Genomic DNA, 20,453 nt, shown 5'->3' with positions numbered 1-20,453 from the left:
GTAACCTAGACTTTGGGCTAAACACAAATTAGGTTTTCCTTCAACACTCCCCCTTGTGTTGCCCAAATGCGGTGCTTCTCTCGTTGCCTCGTTAAAAACCTTGCCGAGTAACAAAAACCCAGTGGGACAAAAATAACCTCGGTCGAAGGGGAAAAAGAGCACAACACACCCTTCACGATTCGAGACGAACATGTAGACATCTCCCCCTGATGTCTGCACCTCCCCCTGATGATTACGATCATGGGAGTTCAGATAACTTCCGCAAGCCAATTCTTGCCACATGTTTCTCGAATGTGGATTTGGGCAATGACTTAGTAAATAAGTCTGCCACATTGTCCTCCGATCGAACTTGGTTCACTTTGATCTTGAGGAGCTTCTGTTGTTGCTGATTGTAGAAGAATTTAGTCGATATATGCTTGGTGTTGTCGCCTTTGATGTAGCCTTGCTTTATTTGTTTAATGCAAGCAGCATTATCCTCATAAATGCTCGTTGGCTCATCTGTGGTAGACTTCAAACCACAATTGTTTCGAACATGCGTAACTATGGATCGAAGCCATATACATTCACGGACTGCCTCGTGAAGAGCAATAATCTCTGCATGATTCGAAGAGGTAGCGACTAAAGTCTGCTTCGTAGACCTCCAAGATATCGCGGTCTTTCCCATAGTGAAAACATAACCAGTTTGGGAGCGACCTTTGTGTGGGTCAGAGAGGTACCCAGCATCAGCAAAACCTTCCAAAACACTTATATCGTTTTGGGTTGGGGATAGGGAACGCGGTCCACCATGTGTGGCGTTCCTGGCACTTGATGGGTCCGAATCCATCATCTCTCTATAGGGATAGAACAAGCCCATATCGATCGTACCACTTAGGTATCGAAAGATATCTTTAACACCAGTCCAATGGCGTCATGTTGGCGCAGAGCTATATCTAGCTAGCAAGTTCACTGCAAATGAGATATCCGGTCTTGTGCATTGTGCCAAGTACAATAATGCGCCTATTGCACTTAGGTAGGGCACTTCCGCCTCTAGCACATCTTCATCGTCATCTTTTGGACGAAATTGATCCTTCTTTGGATCAAGACTACGGACGACCATTGGGGTGCTTGAAGGCTTAATCTTATCAGTGTTGAAACGCCTAAGCATCTTTTGGGTATAAGCTGATTGATGAATCAGGATACCATCTCTACGGTGCTCAAGTTCCAAACCGAGGCAAAACCGTGTTTTCCCAAGATCTTTTATCTCAAACTCGGATTTCAAGTGTTCAGCGGTTTCCCTTAACTCTTGAAGGGTGCCAATTATGTTCATGTCATCAACATAAACCGCTACTATTGCAAATCCGGAACTTGTCCTTTTTATGAACACACATGGGCATAGTTCATTATTGACATATCCCTTTCCAATCAAGTAGTCACTAAGACGGTTATACCACATCCGTCCAGATTGTTTCAATCCATATAGTGAGCGTTTGAATCTAATCGCAAACGCACTCCGTGGTTTAGAGCCACTTGATTTGGGTAACTGAATTCCATCTGGAATCTTCATGTATATCTCTGTATCTAGATCCCCATATAGATACGCAGTAACCACATCCATAAGCTGCATATTCAGTTTTTCGGAAACTACCAAACTGACAAGGTAGCGGAACGTAATGACGTCCATTACGGGAGAATAGGTCTCCTCGTAGTCGATTCCAGGGCGTTGTGAGAAACCTTGCGCCACAAGGCGAGCTTTGTACCTTACAATCTCGTTTTTCTCATTACGCTTTCTAACGAATACCCATTTATGACCAACTGGTTTGGTGTTGGGCGGTATTGGCACAACTGGTCCGAATACCCTTCTTTTCGCTAGAGAATCAAGTTCTGCCTGAATCGCATCTTTCCACTTTGGCCAATCGGCTCTACGCTGGCATTCAGCAACGGAGCGTGGTTCGATGTCATCGGTCTCAATAATCTCACGCGCCACTGAATACGCGAATACATCATCGATGATGATGGAGTTTCTTTCCCACGTCCCAAGTACACTAGTGTAATTAACAGAGATCTCTACGTTCTCAGGGATAGGTTCTGACAATGAGGCGTCCCCCAATGATGTCTCTTGGACATAACCATAATCCGGAACATTCTCATGGGACGGATTTTGAGTATCGATGATCAAAGGATTTGTTTGTGCCTCATTCGCCTTCTTTCTAGGGCGAGTATCCTTCGAACCAATTGGTCTACCGCGCTTTCTTGCGGGACCTGCGGCCATAGATGCCACATCATTGCCATGTTGGGCAATGGCGCCATCTCTTGGTGTCACAGGTGTGGCGTGATGTCCAGTATTTGAGACATCGATCCTTGCAGGCACGTTTGCAGCAGGTATGTGTGATCTTGTCACTTTGGCAACATCAGAAAACGCATCAGGCAGGTTGTCTGCTACGTTCTGGAGCTCGATTATTCTTCGCACTTCAAGTTCGGACTGTGCGGTACGGGGATCGAGATGAGACATAGTAGGGACAGACCACGACAATTCCTGTCGTTCCTGTTGAACATCTGTGTTCTTATCTCCCCTAACGACGGAAAGACTGTCTCATCAAAGTGACAATCCGCAAATCTAGCGGTAAAGAGATCGCCTGTCAAGGGTTCAAGGTAGCGGACGATTTTTGGAGATTCATATCCAACATAAATGCCCATTCGTCGTTGTGGACCCATCTTAGTACGCTGTGGCGGCGTAATAGGCACATAAATGGCACACCCAAAAATGCGTAAGTGCGAGATATCAGGCTCGTACCCAGTCACTAGCTGTAACGCAGAGTAAGATTGAGTGGCAGTGGGTCGTAGACGAATTAGCGTCGCCGCATGCAATATGGCATATCCCGAAGCAGAAACAGGGAGATTGGTGCGCATAACCAATGTCCGTGCTATCATCTGTAGTCGTTTGATAGCGGCTTCTGCGAGACCATTTTGGGTATGAACATGGGGAACTGGATGTTCTACATCAATCCCCAGTGACATGCAATAGTCATCGAATGTTTTCGATGTAAACTCCCCAGCATTATCAAGTCGAATCGACTTAATAGGGTGGTCGGGGTAGTGAGCCCGTAGACGGATAATCTGGGCGAGGAGTTTAGCATAAGCAGCATTCCGAGTGGACAGTAACGCGACATGTGACCAGCGTGTCGACGCATCAACCAATACCATAAAATATTTAAAAGGTCCGCATGATGGTTGAATTGGTCCACAGATATCCCCTTGGATTCATTGTAAGAATGGAATAAGTATTTTGGGATCCTTTGCGTAGGACGGTCTCGGTCCTAATTTCCCGAAGGAACAGGCTTTGCAGAAAGAGCGAGGGGCCTTAGAAGCAACCAATGAGGATTTTGGTTGGGCCTGAGCGTCCGTAGCACTATTAGAAGCAAAGTGTGTGACTACATCTCCCATTATGGCGTTAGAGCCATGGAAAGTGGTGTGTGTAGCGTCATGGCTACTAGGAGGAACAACCATGGCGTCATGCTCACGGTTGGCGCCATTAATGGCGTCATCACATGGGACATGGGCGGTCTTGTGGCGCCCCAAGACAGCTGCAGTTCCAGATGCTGCAATGGTTGCGGTCTTGCTAAGTCCTGGAATCAATTTTTGATTCTTGCTTCTTCTCACTCTGAAGAATGGATGTCTGTGTGAGGTCTTTAGTATACGGAGCATCATATCACGACCAGGATGTCCTAGTCGGTCATGCCAAAGCCAATATGTGTCTGAATCCAAGAGATCTTCTCTTATGATGTTATTGGATTCAATAGGTCGAATTGTAGTGACATAAAGTCCACTAGATTGACACATAAGCTTCTCTAGGATGCGCTTTCTTCCGCAATCATTAGAGGTAATGCAAAGGAATTCTATTCCGTTCTCACAATGCGTTTCCGCATGGAATCCGTTGGCTCTAATATCTTTAAAACTCATTAAGGTCCGATTTGCCTTAGGAGAGTAGAGAGCTTCAGTGACTTTAATCAAGGTGCCATTGGGCAAAAGGAATTGGGCCATTCCATGTCCTTGAACTAAACTTGATGGCCCAGCCATCGTAGTCACAGATGAATATGTAGGCAACATCTCTAAGAATAATTGCCTATGTCGTAGAATGGTGTGCGTAGTCGCACTATCCGCAAGACATTGAAGTTCATCCATTCCTAAAAGAAAGAGCTCGTAATTAAAAAGGAGTTATAAAGAAAAGAACTCAACTTTTATTAATAAGCCAAACGGAATTACATCATCGTTTCTCATAACCAAAGTAAACCTAATCCAATAAACTAGTTAATGCAAAACAATGGTAGTTGCCTATCTTCTTTCGGTAATTTCAATGTAAATGTGACCAGTTAAGTAGAGAGATGTCGGTGGAGCAAAGCTCGCTTAAGAACCACTTATCTCAAAACCTTTCTAGACATCACTTTTACATTAAGTACGCCTACTTTGAAGAAAGACTAGTATCATTGGCATCTACTACAAAAGTAATATGGCAATTGCCTACATCTCTTGGAAAATAAAAAGACTTAATCAAAATCGCCAGTTTCTGGTTCTTGATCCTTGTAGTCTTCCACCCTTAGATCGAGATCTCCATCTTGATCTTCTTGTTCCATGTAATGTGCCTCCCTTGCTTCACGATACATCTTGTATGCGTTTACAACATTCTGGGATGCAGTACACTTCTTTGCCCAATGTCCATTTAATCCACATCTGAGACAAGCATCATTATGGTCAGATTCCCTTGATCGAGACGCTCTGGGGGCGTTTGGTAGACGGTTATTACCTTTGGTGGCGTTACCACCATAACCGGAGGCTTGGCCTCTCTCTCTCTTCACATGTTTACCTCCACGGTTCCGTGCACGCCTATCTTGGCGATTTCCTTCCTCTTTAGGGCGAGAATATGGACCAGGACGTCCAGAATTATCCCTACTCTTAGGGTTTCGCTCCTTGCGTCCTCCCTTGGGGGCGCGACTATAATTAGACTCCGGAATTGAGTTGGTTCCCACAGGTCTAGAGTTATAGTTCTTCACAAGTATGTTGTCGTGCTTTTCAGCTACATTCATGGCACCAATTAGCTCATGAAATCTTGTGATACGTCTAGCATTGACATCAATCCGATAGTTTTTGGCTATCATCAACGCAGAGACGGGGAAGGTGGAGAGAGTCTTCTCGATCAACATCGTATCAGTGATGTCTTGTCCACAAAATTCCATCATAGACTTGATACGGAGTGCTTCCGAATTGTAGTCAAGTACAGACTTGAAATCACAGAAGCGAAGGCTATGCCATTTCACTTCTAAGTCTGGAAGCAGGGAATCACGGACGTTGCCAAAATGCTGCTCGAGTTCCACCCATAGCCTTCTTGGGTCTTCCTCATTGAGGTACTCATTTTGGAGCGCGTCATTCATGTGCCTTGTCATGAGAATAATGGCTTTTGCTTCATTAGCCTCTCTCGTAGCTCTATTTGCTTCAAAAGCAGCAGCTTGTTGAGGAGTAAGCACGTCCTGACTTGGCTCTTGGATCGTACTCAGGATCCCATCAGCCTTAAGATGCTGGCGCACATCACTGACCCACTTATGGTATCCTGCGCCTGTTGTCTCAAGTGGAGTGAAGCTCAACTTGTTCAGGTTACTCATCCTGAAAAACAACAAGAAAATAGGGTTAGTTTCAGAGCGAAGAAGGCTACCACGAAAAACTATATAATTTCTGAGCGTAGTCGCTTCCAAGAAATTAGGGATTTTCTGAGCGTAGTCGCTTCCAAGAAAATCCGATTCCAAGAGGGGTTTTGGATTAGATCGAAACGATGATGTATGTGGTCGATCGTTTTCTTCTCAACAAACTCTAAGTTTGGAGGACTCTACAAGCTCCAAGCTTGGAGTGAGCACGAACCCCCACAGTTCGACTATTGGTCTCCCCTATGAATAAGAAAGGGGGGTAGAAGAAGGGGTGTTGGAAGTCCCCGAGAAAAGAAGAAGAAATTAAAAAAAACTTCAAAAAACGGGAACTTTTAGAAAAATTACCTTAAAAGATGGCCGGAAATCTTGACCGGAAAAAGCTACTGTAGATGGTCTGAAAAAGGGTCGCCGGAGGTCGCCGGAAAAGTGGCCGGAAACTGGTGGCCGGAGCTAGGCCGGACTGTGCAGGGCTGTTGTGGAGGCTTGCGGGGGCTGCTGCAGGGCTTGTGCGGGGCTGCTGCAGGGGCTGTGCAGGGGCGCTCGGCAGGTATGAGCGAGGCTGTCGGCAGGTGTGCTGAAGGCTGTCGGCAGTTGTCGACAGGGGCAGGCACAGGGGTGTGCAAGGCTCAGCAGGTGTCTCGGCAGGTCTCGGCAGGTCTCGACAGGATGCGTGCAGGGGCTGTCGGCAGCTGTCGACAGGGGCTCGCAGGCGCTTCGGCAGGTGCTCGGCAGGGCTCGCAGACGCTTCGGCAGATGCAGGCACAGGGCTCGACAGATCTCGGCAGCTGTCGGCAGATCTCGCAAGGGGCAGGCATAGGGGTGCGCAGGACAGTGATCGGTTCAGATTTTCCGACAACCGGTTCAGGTCGATTCCGGTCGGTTCCGGTGGTTTCGCCGTCGGTTCTGGGCTCCTTGGGATTAGGGCTTCGATATGTGGGGCGGTGGTTGCAGGATTTTGAGGGCTACGAAATTAGGGTTTCAGGGTTAGAGGCTCGTGCTGATAACGTGTTGTAGAGAAACTGAATTTGAGAGGAATTTGCTGTGTATTCTCATTGATAATAGGGGCCTCTTTATATAGAGGATTACAATGCATAGAATCTCAATCATACAAGGAAAGTAATTCTACATTGATTAGGATTCTAGATCCTTCTAATAAAATCATATTACCACTAGGTCAAGTAACCTAGACTTTGGGCTAAACACAAATTAGGTTTTCCTTCAACAAGTAGGTTTTTAAATTAATATTTTCATCTATTATAAATGTGTTGTGAACTTGTGACTCAAAATGTGCACACGAGGAGAGAGAAATGTGTTAGCTGCTTTACCCCATCACCGAATAAAAAACTGCCACATGGCTAAGTATGGCTAACACACACCTCCCTGAGTGTGTATAGCACTGCCCAAACAGAATTAGACCCAAAGAATTGAAAATCAGATACATGCTCCTTTGATTGTACCTTGTTTACTTCGCAGGCTCATCAATGATCAATTCTGCGTGGAGTAAAAAAACAAGCCTGCAAGACCCATGTTTTTTTTTTGGTTGGTTGATGCTACAAAACCCCTAAGAGGATTGCTAAACCCCAACACTGTCTCATTGCCAAAGAGACCATTCCGGGTTTTGAAGGTTTCTGAGTCCGCAGCACCTGCATTTCCAACTTTGGATTGAAACTCCGGAATTCGGTACGCCGTCGTTTCACCCCTTTTGGGTTCTTCTTCTTTGTTAGAAAGGGGGAACCTTTTTGTGTTTGGGAGGTTATTAGCTATCAAAGCTTTGAGCTTTAATACTTCTGATGAACTGGGTTTATGTTAATTTTGTGTGGATATCCATTTCATGGAGTTGATATTTCAGATTTTGTAACCTGAAAAACTGATTCTGTCGGAAATGTCTTGGAGCTGATGTGATATAGATATTGTATTCATGTTTGAATTATTTAACCAAATGCTGAATTCTGTGTATGCATATTGTTCTTTGCTTCTAGGAAAATGATTGTACAAATGTCGATTTATGTTGTAAACGCGTAAACTATTATAAAGTCTAAACCAGGAAATGAAAAGGAAAATAAAGAGTCATAATCATTGAGGTCATATCTTTGCTTGGGAAATTCTGACCTTAAACTTTAATATAGTATTGTCCTCTTGGGTTTGGTCATGCTGGTAGTTTCGAATAACCAGAAAGTTAAACTGTATAATCTGTGCTGCTTATACATGCTTGGAAAGTGTATATACTTTTGAAATGTGTTTTTTCTTTTAGGAGTTTTTGTTCAGATGAATTTGATGAACAGACCCTAAGTAGTTGATGACCAAACAATCAAACAAACAATGACCAAATCGCAAGCATTCTCATGGTTGCGTCTCATCTTCAACCAAGCAATCAAGAAAACCCTCAATGCTGCACTCCCCTCGTACCACTGGAAGATCTCCTCCACCTTACCACGCTTGCTCAGGCCCTCGTCTTCTTCTTCTTCTGGGCAGACCCATTACTATTCCACAGTGTCAGACAGAGTAGTCCACGGCCTTCTGGCTGAGGTCGAGAGAGAAAGGCAGAGATAAAGAAAGCAGAGGAAAAGGGCTGGTCTCGACACCAAAGACATTGACCAAGAAGATGAGGAGGACTACATGCGTGTCACACCATTGATAGAGAAGCTTGAGAAGGAGAAGCTCGAGACCACTGGGGATCTCAATTCCTATGAGGAGCCCACTGATTCTGATAGTGACGATGACGACGAGCGGGTCAGTCCTGATGCCATCAAGAAGAGGGTTGATGAGTTTCAGAGGAAGTTCACGCGACATGAGGAATTGCTCAAGAATTTCACACAGGCTGGTATTACTCTTCTTCATTGTGTCTTTTATTTAATTATTCATAAGATTCTTTTTTCTTATTCTTGTACAATGCTTGATTGGATGCCAAGATTCATCTTCTTCTTTTTCAGATTCCATCTAAATGAAATTTTAGAACCAATGCAACATTGACAATTGGAAATGCCAAAGCTTTAAATTTATGATTATATGTGTAATAATTGTTCTGTTTAGTTCTCCACGGCATGGGGACTAGGAGATAATTGATTTGTGTATAACCTCTACTTAGTGCTTAGTGAGTAAAGGTGAATTCTTTTCCAGAGTCATGCAAGTTTTAGGGAATCTAAATATTGTCTGGTTATCGGTTCAGGCTTGGTTTTCTCATTTGCAGTTACTTGGGAGTTCTCTTCTTAGTAATTGATAGGTAGATATACAAAAAGTCAGAAAGTTAATCTAGAATGGAGGTTTAGTTTTACTGTTGTCTTTACAATCTTGGGTCGTAGGAATTGTTCGAGTTTAGAAACTTACAGCATTGTAGAGGTCAGCATGTATGCATTTAGTTATTATTTATTTTTGTTGCCTAACTTGAGTTGTTTATCAGAAACTTTTTATTGCTTTTGTATGTATCTATTTTTGCATGATATCTTGGAGCTTTAATTAAATTGTTTTGTTTGTATAATGTCTATAAAAGAATGAAATTTTAGAAACGATTCAACATAGACAAGCTGACTGAGAATATAATTTTGATGAATTATGGTAATGCTGTTTGGGTTTCAATGAGTTCCATAAAACTCCTACTAACTAATTCAAATGGCAACACCGCATAAACTTTTTTCTGTTGCAAATAACTTTGAGCTATCAAATCTCATGGGACTGTTTTTGTTTTTCTGAAGAACACTGCTCATAATACGGGAAACTTGTAAGCCTTTAATTTGCTTGGTTATCATATAGGATTTTTGTTCCACCAGTTTAGCGTGTGTATGACATACTGCTCCTTGCAGTTTCTGAAATATACTGAACAAGATTTCGTGATTTACAAATGATTTATCTTGCTTTGTTTCTTCAGTTCCTAGAAATCAATGCAAAACTTTTGAAACTTGCAATGTATTTTTGCATCTTTCAGATGTAAACGGATGTCATACATTGTAATTGTATATGTATTATAACACGTCTACATGTGTATAATGGATGAATAAAATTGACAAGTTTGAGCAAAAACATTTCTGGCTTTGCCCTGAATATAGAGTCATTGGTGAATTGATGAACCATCTAAAAGTAGCTGAGGGCAAGGATAAATTCATTCTGCAGCACAAACTAAACAGGGCTATGCGACTGGTGCAATGGAAGGAAGCCTATGATCCAAATGATCCTGTCAACTATGGAGTCATTCAGGAACAACTGGAGCCCTCATTTGATCTTCTAGAAGATGCTGGATTTGAAAGAAAAAAAATCAGTCGAGGAGTTGATGATGATGATGGATGAAGAATTCAATGTCATGAAGGAGAAAGATGATATACTGTTAGAGAAGCTAAATGTTATCAACAAGAAACTAGAAGAGAAGCTAGCAGAGTTGGATCATACTTTTGGAAAGAGGGAAAGGTTCTAGTGGAAGAGATCAGAGATCTAGCAGAGGAAAGAAATGGTTTGTCAGAGAAGAAGAGAAGACCTCTTTATAGGAAAGTAAGTAGACATATCCTCTGGTTTTTATTCAAGTCAGTATTCAGAGGTTGAGAAATTGGTGTGGGTTAATTTTGATGCAGTATTTTCCTCTGTTATATCTAGTGCTTTGTTCTGTTATATTGTTCACTTCTGCTCTTTTATGTTTTGACTTGCAAGTATTTAATAGTACTTGTAGAAGAAATATTGTTAGTTCTTTTTCTGTAACTTTTCAATTGGTCTTACTGAAGTCTGTGTTTTGGAGTATAATTGAACTTGAATATTGTCTTGTTTTGATCTTCATTAGGGCTTTTCCTTCAGCTTCTGCTTTTCTGTTTTGGTATACTCACATATTTTTGCCATTTTGTTCATTGATTGCTGGCAGGGATTCGATATTAGATTAATTGATGTGAACCGGACTTGTAAAGTTACAAAGGTACTACTAATCATGTTCTTTTGATTTCTCTTGGCATAGATTGTTGCTTTCGCTTTTATTTACACCTTTTGGTTTTATAGGGAGGGCAAGTGGTCAAATACACTGCTATATTAGTTTGTGGGAACTATCATGGTGTTGTTGGTTATGCTAAAGCAAAAGGTCCAGCCGTCCCTATTGCCCTCCAGAAGGTGCATGTTTAGTGTCCTCATTTAAGCATAGTTTTCCTTAAGTTTTCTCTCTCATTCTTCTTACTACAACTGTCTTTGTGATATTCTTCTTTTATATTTCTCTTTTGGCGGGTGCTGATTAATTTTACTACAACAGGCATATGAGAAATGCTTTCAGAATCTCCATCATGTAGAACGACATGAGGAGCATACAATTGCGCATGCAATACAAACTACATATAAAAAAACGAAGGTAATAGCCTCATCTTGCATTAGTTTTTCTTTTGGTTGTATCATTTCTTCTGCTCTGCTCTATTTAACCCTATACCAAAACAGCCTGTCATTTTTATTCTTCCACTCCCTATCTCTTTAAGTTTTAATTCTTGTTAGGTGTATCTCTGGCCTGCACCACTAGGACGGGTATGAAAGCAGGAAGAACTGTCGAAACCATTCTAAACTTGGCTGGTTTCAATAATGTCAGTCTAAGGTAATTGATCATCAAACTGAATCCATTTCACAAGGGTGGTGTATGCAATTTGGATTGTTGCTCTAACTTCAACACAACTGTCAGGTTGTTGGTTCAAGGAGTCCTCATAATACAGTGAAGGTTGTTTTCAAAGCCCTTAATGTGGTAAGGAAACCCTCCAGAGCCAGTATATAAAAATTTTCTTGCATTCACCGACTTTATGTATATTTACTGCATCTATACACTTTGCAGATTGAAACTTCCAAGGATGTTCAAGAAAATTTTGGGCGCACTGTTGTTGAGAAGTACCTTCTATCATAGATGCTAGATGTAGTTATGTGCCCTGCTTGCACAATGCCTCTAGTTCTGTTTTATGGTTTGTCAGATTACACTAAAAATCCAAATTTTATTATTTATTATTATTATTATTTTTTTAAGTTAATACTCCTTAGCAAACATAAATGATACATCACCATAAGGTATATATGTTCATTTTAGATAGGAATTGGAATTGACATAACATCTAAATGACCGGGCTGATTAGGATCAGATGATAATAACTAGACATGAAGATAAACGGTTGTTTTTGCAATTCATGTAAAGAGAAAAGAGAAAATAAGAGGAGGAAAGGTGAAATGAAGGAAAATGTTTAGAGTTGAGAGATTCATGTAAAGAGATCAGCCACTGAAAATCATGAATGGATGACCGAAGTGTAGTAAGAAACTAGCTCATTGTCACCCACTCTCGAACCCATATATTAGGAGAAGAGATATCGTTTGAAAATTGAAATAGTTGAGAACTAAAATGGGCAAAAGGTCCTGAAGGATTGAGCATTGAGGGCTAAGGTGCAAGAGTTGATTGGTTATTGACAATTTGTTGATATTGTTGTATGTTATTATTGTTTTTACTGTGCTTGCTTCAAAAATGAGTACATATGACATTCTGTACTTGGTGGAAAATCAGAATACATGAGATTACATGTACTCAGTATGCTACAACTGTTGTCAACTGAACTAGCCAAAGGGTCATTAGTGTTTCATCAACTATGTATTTAGTGGCTTTGATATTCTTCCCGTCTATTTATGTTGAGAAATTTGTTATGATTGAGCCATTAGTTCTTCCTGGACGTCTCTTTCTTCTGTTCTTCCTGATGTTCCCATCCAACTAATCTGTTACCGTATTCACTGGTCCATTTGAATGAGCACATTCATATGCATAGAAGTAACATTTGGCTAGAGTATTACAAATTGTAAAGAAATTGAAAAGAGGGACACCAAGGAGGAACTAGAGACTGCAGTACTTTTATTTTGACAAAAGGGTAAATATACCTCTTTTTCTCTTTCTTTCATGTTGCTTCAAATATGTCCACAGCACTGAGAAATTGATATACACATTCACATATAGAAGAGTAGTTGAAGATCATTGAAGGGCCTTACTAAGCTGATGACGATGTGGCACAACCAAATGCATCAGACTCGTTCTGCAAACCAAAAGCAGTTGCTTAGTGCAGTGATAACAATCGCCTTTGTGCTAAGTACCGACGGAAGCTTGAATGCACTAGTCACAACAGAAACAGAAGTTGCGAGTTACTGAACTAGGAGAAACTATAGTTAAAGAACTACATGCCACATCAGGCCCTCGGTTGAAAGTTGATTGTTGATGTCTAGACTCAGTAGACATAAAGTGCTACAGGAGTTTCAATAATACTTTTCTAGCCTCAGTAGTCATACGTCTTCAGAATCTGACTTTACGTTCAATTACTGGACGTTGCCGATTACATGAGAGATCTTGAAGAGATGCAGAATGTGTCAAAAGGAGAAATGCCTTGCATCAGCATATATGATCAGCTGTATTTTGCTAATGTATGCTAATGTATTTTGCTAATGTATGCTAAGTAGGTAATTCACATCACTTTCAGGCTTCAGCAAAGATAAAAGGACTACGAAGTCAGAGGTTTCAGACTCTTATACTCGTCACAAAAAATCAGATCATCCATATATCAATTCACAATGAATATGTCATTAATGTGGCGAACATAAGAAATGGTATTTACCGAGGACAAACTAGAAACAGACTAACAAAAGCCAAATCCTCTGACTGGCTACATCAATTTTCAAGTGGACTGGAACATTCAGATGTTCAATTACCGAGGACCACAAAAACTAAAAACATAATAACAAAAACCAAATCCTCTAGAATGACTCTGGCTGCATCAATTTCAAGTGGATTGATGGGCATCACATATTACACAGTTTGAAAGTTACTGGGGAATCAGTGCCTCGGAAACTAAGGTGTCTCCATCACCTGAAAATCACAATCATCCCAAATCCAAGTGGACTTGGTATGAGTTGGTGACAATGGAGACTTGCAATGAGGTGAAGAGTCAAACTTGATAGACAGCTCAGGCATCTCTTTCAAATCCAAGTACCTCATGGAACTCTCCGGCTGAAACGAAAAAAGAATGATGACAAAACAGCATTGTTTAGAAAGATCCATACTGACAAAGCAAGTGCTGGAAATGACAAAAAGGAATTCCAAACTTACCTCAACTTTACGAAACTGAGAAACTGCACAGGGAGATAGAAGCATCTTGGATGAATCTGATCCTTGTATTGTCATAAAAAAATCCATTTGATCCATTTGGTTAGCCTTTCTCATAGATTTGATGCACTGTTGATGGTCATGCAAGTATCCTTCTTCCTCAAAACCACAAGGTGGTTGTGCCACAACACTTGACTTCTTGTGCACAGGTGGTTTGACTGTGTTAGACACATCAGATAGTGCCTTGCGGCTGCCATGAGTCTGCACTTTATCCGAGGCTTTACAAAGGCCTTTCTTATTGCTTGCATCAGCAATGATTTCAGAAACATTGGTAAGAGCAGGCTTTTTCGACACCTTGGTAAAATCAGGCTTCCCTGTATTCGATACATCTCCTAGAGGTTTCCTTCCACCAAACCCTGCTTTCTTCTGTTGTTTTGCACCACCCTTTCCAACAGCAGAATCCCCTGTTGTTGATAGTAGAAAAGTTAGACCAAAATATCCTGAAAAGAAGTTTAGATATTAAGGAAAGACATAGCCACAGAATTGATAAGTACCATTAGAGTGAACACTGAGGTTCTGATCTTGAAACAATCGACCAATTGTTGATGCCATTTGTGCTTTGTTTAGCCAATTCAATTTGTTTTTTCAGTTATCTGCGTAAACAATTGAAAGAACAACATTAAACCATGCATTATAATGCAGAAACACTTGTCTAGCACATCCCTTGTTAACTTGTTTCTTGCCCATTTTGTTTAAATACAACAAGATAATAGACATTCACTTCTCTAAAAGACTAAAACTAACTGAACCCCTTGTATGCAACACATTTCCAGTGAAAACATAGTAACCAGTTTAAATGTCAAAAGGATATACACCAAATTCTTGATTATCTTCAAACCAGAAAGCTCGAGCCAAAAATGTTAAAGAAAGGCAAAAACCAAAATTTTAATTTTTCCTGAAGTTCATAGTTTCCAGTTTGATACCATAAAGATGAACGCAGAAAGATGACTGTTACAAAATTTCAGAATATAACAGACCAAATTCTTCATTATTTTAAGGCCTAAAGCCAGAAAATTTCTACATAACAACATTCTGTATCAGCAATATGCAAATCATACCCATCATTCTTCATCCCCATTCGATCATAGTTCATGATCAGAATCATAATTTCAAGCCCAATTCAGAACCACAAATGGAACCCATCCGAGTCTTAATTCTAGAATCTTGATGTTCGTTTAAGAAAACCCATTTCTATTAGACCCACTGACCGGACTAAGATTCCAATTTCCCATCTCATTAAACCCAAACGCAAACCAAATTCATTAAACCCAAACGCAAACCATTTCTATTTCCCAATTTCCCATTTCCCATCTTCCAATTTCCTCAAATTTTCTCAAAAATATTCAAGCCCAATCACATAGTTCCATGGAGTAAAAAAGAGGGATTAGAATTTTCAAGACAAAACCCTAAGAAGATCAAGAGACAAATTGGGAAAACTCACCAGATTAGAATCGAAGTAGGCGAGGAATGTGGGTTTCTGGACGCTCTTGAATTTTCTCTGTTTTCTTGGTTTCCGTTTTCTCTCTCTCCTCCTCCGTTTATATGCAATGCAGACTGAAAGGGGTTCCAACGGTAACTTGACGTGTAATTACGCTACTGCACCTCGTCTCAGCATTTTATTACGATAGTGGCATACATCTAATTACGTGTATTACGTTTTCTGAAACAGTAATTAGAATGAGGTGGCATTAACCTTGGGTCCTTTTCTTTTTTGGTTACAAGAGGGAACTAAAAGGCCCAAATAGAAACAGAAAAGAAACTAGGAAGTGAGAACTCGAACAAATCATCTAAGAAAGCTTGAGCAGGGGTCTTCAAAGGTGATAAAACCAAGATCATGATTCATGAGTGATGCTATTCTTGGCAAGAGCATCTGCAGTCATGTTACATTAACTTTGGGTCCTTTACCCTTAAGTCAAATCATTATCTCCTAATCTAAAACCAGTTGCTAACTGAGTTCATGTGAAAACTATTCTCATACATTACCATAACCTTATAATCACTAGAAACTGCTCACATCCTATGGGTGTGGAGAAGTGTTGGTTACCAGTTTAGAAGTGGGTAGTTAATTTCCTACAAAATATATATATATATATATATATATATATATATATATACAGTCCTTCTCCACTGCGGACGTCCGCAGTTTTTCATTGGTGAGGATTTCCAGTTTTGACCCACTTTCCGATCATATTTTCACATCTTAACCGTTCAGTTTTTAGGTCCTAATGTATAGATCACCTCTGCAAAATTTCAGCCAAATTGGTGATCGTTAAGGCATCCAAAACTGCAATTTACACGAACCGAAACCGTTCGTGTACATTGTTGTAAATTGCAGTTTTTGATGCCTTAACGATCACCAATTTGGCTGAAATTTTGTAGAGATGATCTATACATTAGGACCTAAAAACTGAACGACTAAGATGTGAAAATGTGATCGGAAAGTGAGGAAAAAATGGAAATCCGCACCTTTTTTCTTAGGTGCGGATATCCGCACCTGAGAATGATTATATATATATATATATATATTTTAATTATTTATTTAAATTTTAACTTTTTTATTCCTGACAATTAGATAGATATCTGAAGTTATTTAATATTTTGATGGTATAAAAGTTAAAAAAAAATTCAATTTTTGCTAACAAAGTCTCTTCTTTTAATAATAGTATAGATAAACAAAACAACCTTGAAGAAATTATACTTTCTTTTTTTTTAATACATGACAATTAACTCCTTAAGGCAACCAATATATCCTCCTATGTGGTGCAGTTCATCAAATAGTACAAAATTTGTGGATACCATACTAATCCAATTCTCTTATTCATGCATGCATTTTTGAACAAAACACAATTTCGTTATTGTTGGCCAAAAAAAACACATAGTTTTGTTAATCCCTTTATCACCATACCAAAATTGAGAGAAAACAATCTACACAATATGATAATGGTCCTATTTGGAAATATCATTTCCATTATACAAATTTATCCCTCATTTAAAAATAAAAAAGAAAAATTATCCCTAAGAGCAATGGTAGTGTTGTAATTTACCAAAAGCGAAGGACAAAAAATGTCTTTTCCTAAGCAATGGCAGTGTTGTAATTTATCAAAACAAGGGGGGCAAAGACCGTCTTTTTCTGCACCCTTAGTACCAGAGGAAACTCAACTTTCATTATATATAACTAGAAAACAAGTAAGAATTGACATACAAATCATAGACCCATAGTAATGAAGTAAAACATAACGCATGTACGTGTGGATTTTGAAAGTCATGAAAGGCTAGTAAAATTTAGGATAATACTTGGCTAACCATGTATGGTCAACCACTCCTAACCAACCACGACATGTCTCTCCCACAATCCAATACGTGTCGCTTTTTTTCTCACTTTCTCAGTCTCTCCCTCATCTTATTCCTCCGCCACAATCATTCTTCCATCACTCTCTATTTCCAACCCTACCAATCCTAAATATGTAATCTTACCATTAAAATCCAACACTCTAATGGTATATTGTTGGGCTTCACATCTCCGTGGACTGTGGCGGGTCACATTCATTTTGCAAATACTAGAGGTTGCGATTGGGCGTAAGCTCTTACGCCAAGCACAATTTCTGGCCACGTTGATCGGTGAAGAAACCCATAACCAAGAGTTGTGGGGAAGAAGAGTTGTGAGAGAAAATAATTAGGATATAATAAAAAGAAAAGGAACAAATGTTTAACATTGGGAGAGCCACATTAGGCATGTTAAGAATGGCTGACTGTATGTGGTCAGCTAAGTATTATCTTAATATTTATTGGTCATTTTAAAGAATCCCTTGTAGGACATACTTTTCGATCCCATTTCAAAAACTCGACAATTTAGTTTTTAAGTCCTAATATATAGATCATTTCTGAAAATTTTTAGCTAAATTGATGATTGTTAAGGTATCGAACCAGATTAAATTAATGAACGAACCGAATCTGTCCAACCTGAACCGTTCATTTTCATAATTGTAAATCGATGTTTTGAATGTCTTACTGATTATCAATTTGGCTGAAAATTTGCAGAGTTGATCTACTTATATATACCTAAAAATTGAACGGTTGAGATGTGAATATGTGATCGAAAAGTGGGTCTAATGAGCATCCCTTAAAATTAAAAAATTAAAAATCCCTTATTAGAATGATCATATATATATATATATATATATATATCTATACTATTATTAAGAGAATAGAGTTTGCTCTCCAAAACTGAAATTTTTTACCAATTTAACCTTTATTTATTAAAAAACTATGAATTATAATTAATCAATAGGAATAATATGATAAATTGTATAATAGAAAAAATATATATATAAAAAAAAACAAAAAATGAGGTATTTGTACGAGAAGTTTCTCCACTATCTTTAACTTCTCTCCACACACATAGTAGGTAGACCATACTAGTATATTATTAAGAGAAGAGACTTTGTTAGCCAATACTGAAAATTTTGACAGATTTAACCCTGAAATATTAAAAAATTTGACAATAAATTAAATCACAAGAGTAAATAGGACAATTAAAAAAATAGATTTTATTATGAAAATTGAAAAGAAATTATCCCACAATCTCCACTTTTCTGTCTCATTATTTTATCTCCGCAATAACTATCCAATAAATCTATTTCTTTTATAAATAACTTTTTTTTTTGAACAATTAAAATTTTTCTTAGGATTACAGACTGTATATACACCCACACACACATACACAACTTACAACTAGTGTGGTTGATGTTGAGAATTGGAGCACGTGCCAGTTACGTGTTCTTAATTTTCATACATTAATGGTTGGAATTCTTGAGATAATAATAGGAGTGTGAGAAGAAGAAAAAAATCAGATGCATGGTACTCACTTTTTTATTTTTTTTTGGATCGGCCCTATTGAATGGCAGGTCTTGCCGACCATATTTTATTTTCGTTTGGTTGATCTTACACTCTTACCGTCCTTAATTATATCATTAATTAAAAACTCCAATTGGGATCGGGCAGTAGTAAATATTTACTATTTAAATAGTACCCAAAAAAAAAGGGGAATATGCTTTCGACTCTTAAGAAACATTCTGATTCCAAGCCTCTTGTGGGGCCCATAACGCTTGGGTATTTTCTCCATGAAGCTTCGTTCTTTCAAAAAAAGCCTGCTTAGTTTTCTGAGCTACTATATACGGTTTTGGAGTCCTGCAAGCAGATGCCAGCGTGGAAAAAAATTGCAGAGGTGTCGAATTTTGAGTGGTTGGTTGAAGAAATGAGTTGGTATGGGTTCCCTACCTAAGAATCTCTCATACGGTAGTCTTCTGGACGATGAAACTTTGGCCAACTTTTGTCGGCCATATTATTCACGAGTACATCATCACCATTTTATTTATTTATTTATTTATTTTAAGTAATGGTCGGTGCAGCTGCCCTCAAATCTTATTAATGAAACGGCATAATACATGGGGGATATGATGCATATACTCCAGATTACAAAGCACATCAAGATAACTTTCTAAGATAATAACAGGAGTGTCAACTACAGACATGTATTCTAACAAGCACCAACTAGCGAATAGTGTACGACTGGCTTCTCTATTTGCTTTATAATTGTGGTGACATACTAGAAAGATAACTTTATTATGAAGAAACATCATTACAAATAACATAACTTTCTCACTATGTTGCAACCGGAATATAAATCCAATGACACTAAGTTTCACCCTGCCATTAGGAGGCAGTGACCATTTGACCAAGTAAGGAACTCGCCGCTTATCTAGGGCAGACACATTACTACTACTAAAAAATTACAACAATTTGCCAATGCAAGGAACTCGCCACCAACTTAGAACATACAAGGCACACAGAGTGCACACACCCGGACCAAACTCATCTACTCCTACTTGAACAATTGGTAGCGACTTATTGAAAATGAAAGACAACTTATAGCCAACATAACAAAATAGCTAGAAAGCAAGGAAAAAAAAGCCGGGTTTGACCAATTGACCTGGCCCAAAGACATAGTCCAAACACCGTCAACCTAAGCCCTAGGTGACCATGCAAGAATAGTGGCACCCACCAATCACAAGACCCCGCCGCCAACTCCACTGCCGCACTACCAGGAAGTCCGACCTGCGTTGCTACTATTATCGCTCCTCTAGTCCCCTCCGTCGTCATTGGTAAACCCTAATAGAGATCAGAAGCGCACGCTTCCTCTAGCGCGTCACAGCGCCCATTTGTCAACGAACCCACCAACACACCACCACACCCCCAACCTCCAAATGTCCAAGCCTGTGCAACCGTCACCCAAACAAAATCTAGAAGAGATCTGGGATGTCGAACTGACATATCCGACCCATCCTCTTCTGAACCCCATGCCGCAGTGTCTTGGGACCTGAAACCGCTCCACCCCTAATCATCTGCACTGCTGGGCAACCCTACAAACCTCCTCGACCTCCATGGAAACCGAACAACTCCGATCTGATTCACAAGAGGTCAATGTCCCAGTATTTCGACCACATCTTTGTCCCTGCCTGGAGGCCTCACTTGTGTCCACCAATTGACTGACCCGTCCGACGACGACATCCCAAAGACGTGCCGCCGAACGGGAAAGGAAACTGACGCAAACCTCACTAGCGCAGCGCTCACTTTTTTAGGGTTTTTTAAAACTAGGCTCTCTA

General features: G+C 39.8%; 1 protein-coding gene and 1 pseudogene across 1 annotated transcript; one reads left to right on the top strand and one right to left on the bottom strand.

Moving 5' to 3' along the window:
- The first annotated feature begins 7,206 nt into the window (after positions 1–7,206).
- Positions 7,207–11,632, top strand: LOC112191748 (annotated as a pseudogene).
- Positions 11,633–13,160: 1,528 nt separating this feature from the next.
- On the bottom strand, positions 13,161–15,328 carry LOC112193284. Its single transcript, XM_024333358.2, has 4 exons — positions 15,233–15,328; positions 14,286–14,384; positions 13,735–14,195; positions 13,161–13,635 (listed from the first exon to the last, which is right to left on the bottom strand). Exons 2-4 carry the CDS (start codon positions 14,341–14,343, stop codon positions 13,477–13,479), a joined length of 678 nt encoding a protein of 225 aa, XP_024189126.1. The 5' UTR covers positions 14,344–14,384; positions 15,233–15,328; the 3' UTR covers positions 13,161–13,476.
- Positions 15,329–20,453: the final 5,125 nt, after the last annotated feature.

Source organism: Rosa chinensis, chromosome 3 (genome assembly GCF_002994745.2).
Source record: "Rosa chinensis cultivar Old Blush chromosome 3, RchiOBHm-V2, whole genome shotgun sequence".
NCBI lineage: Eukaryota > Viridiplantae > Streptophyta > Magnoliopsida > Rosales > Rosaceae > Rosa > Rosa chinensis.
This window is presented reverse-complemented; position numbering and strand designations above follow the sequence as displayed.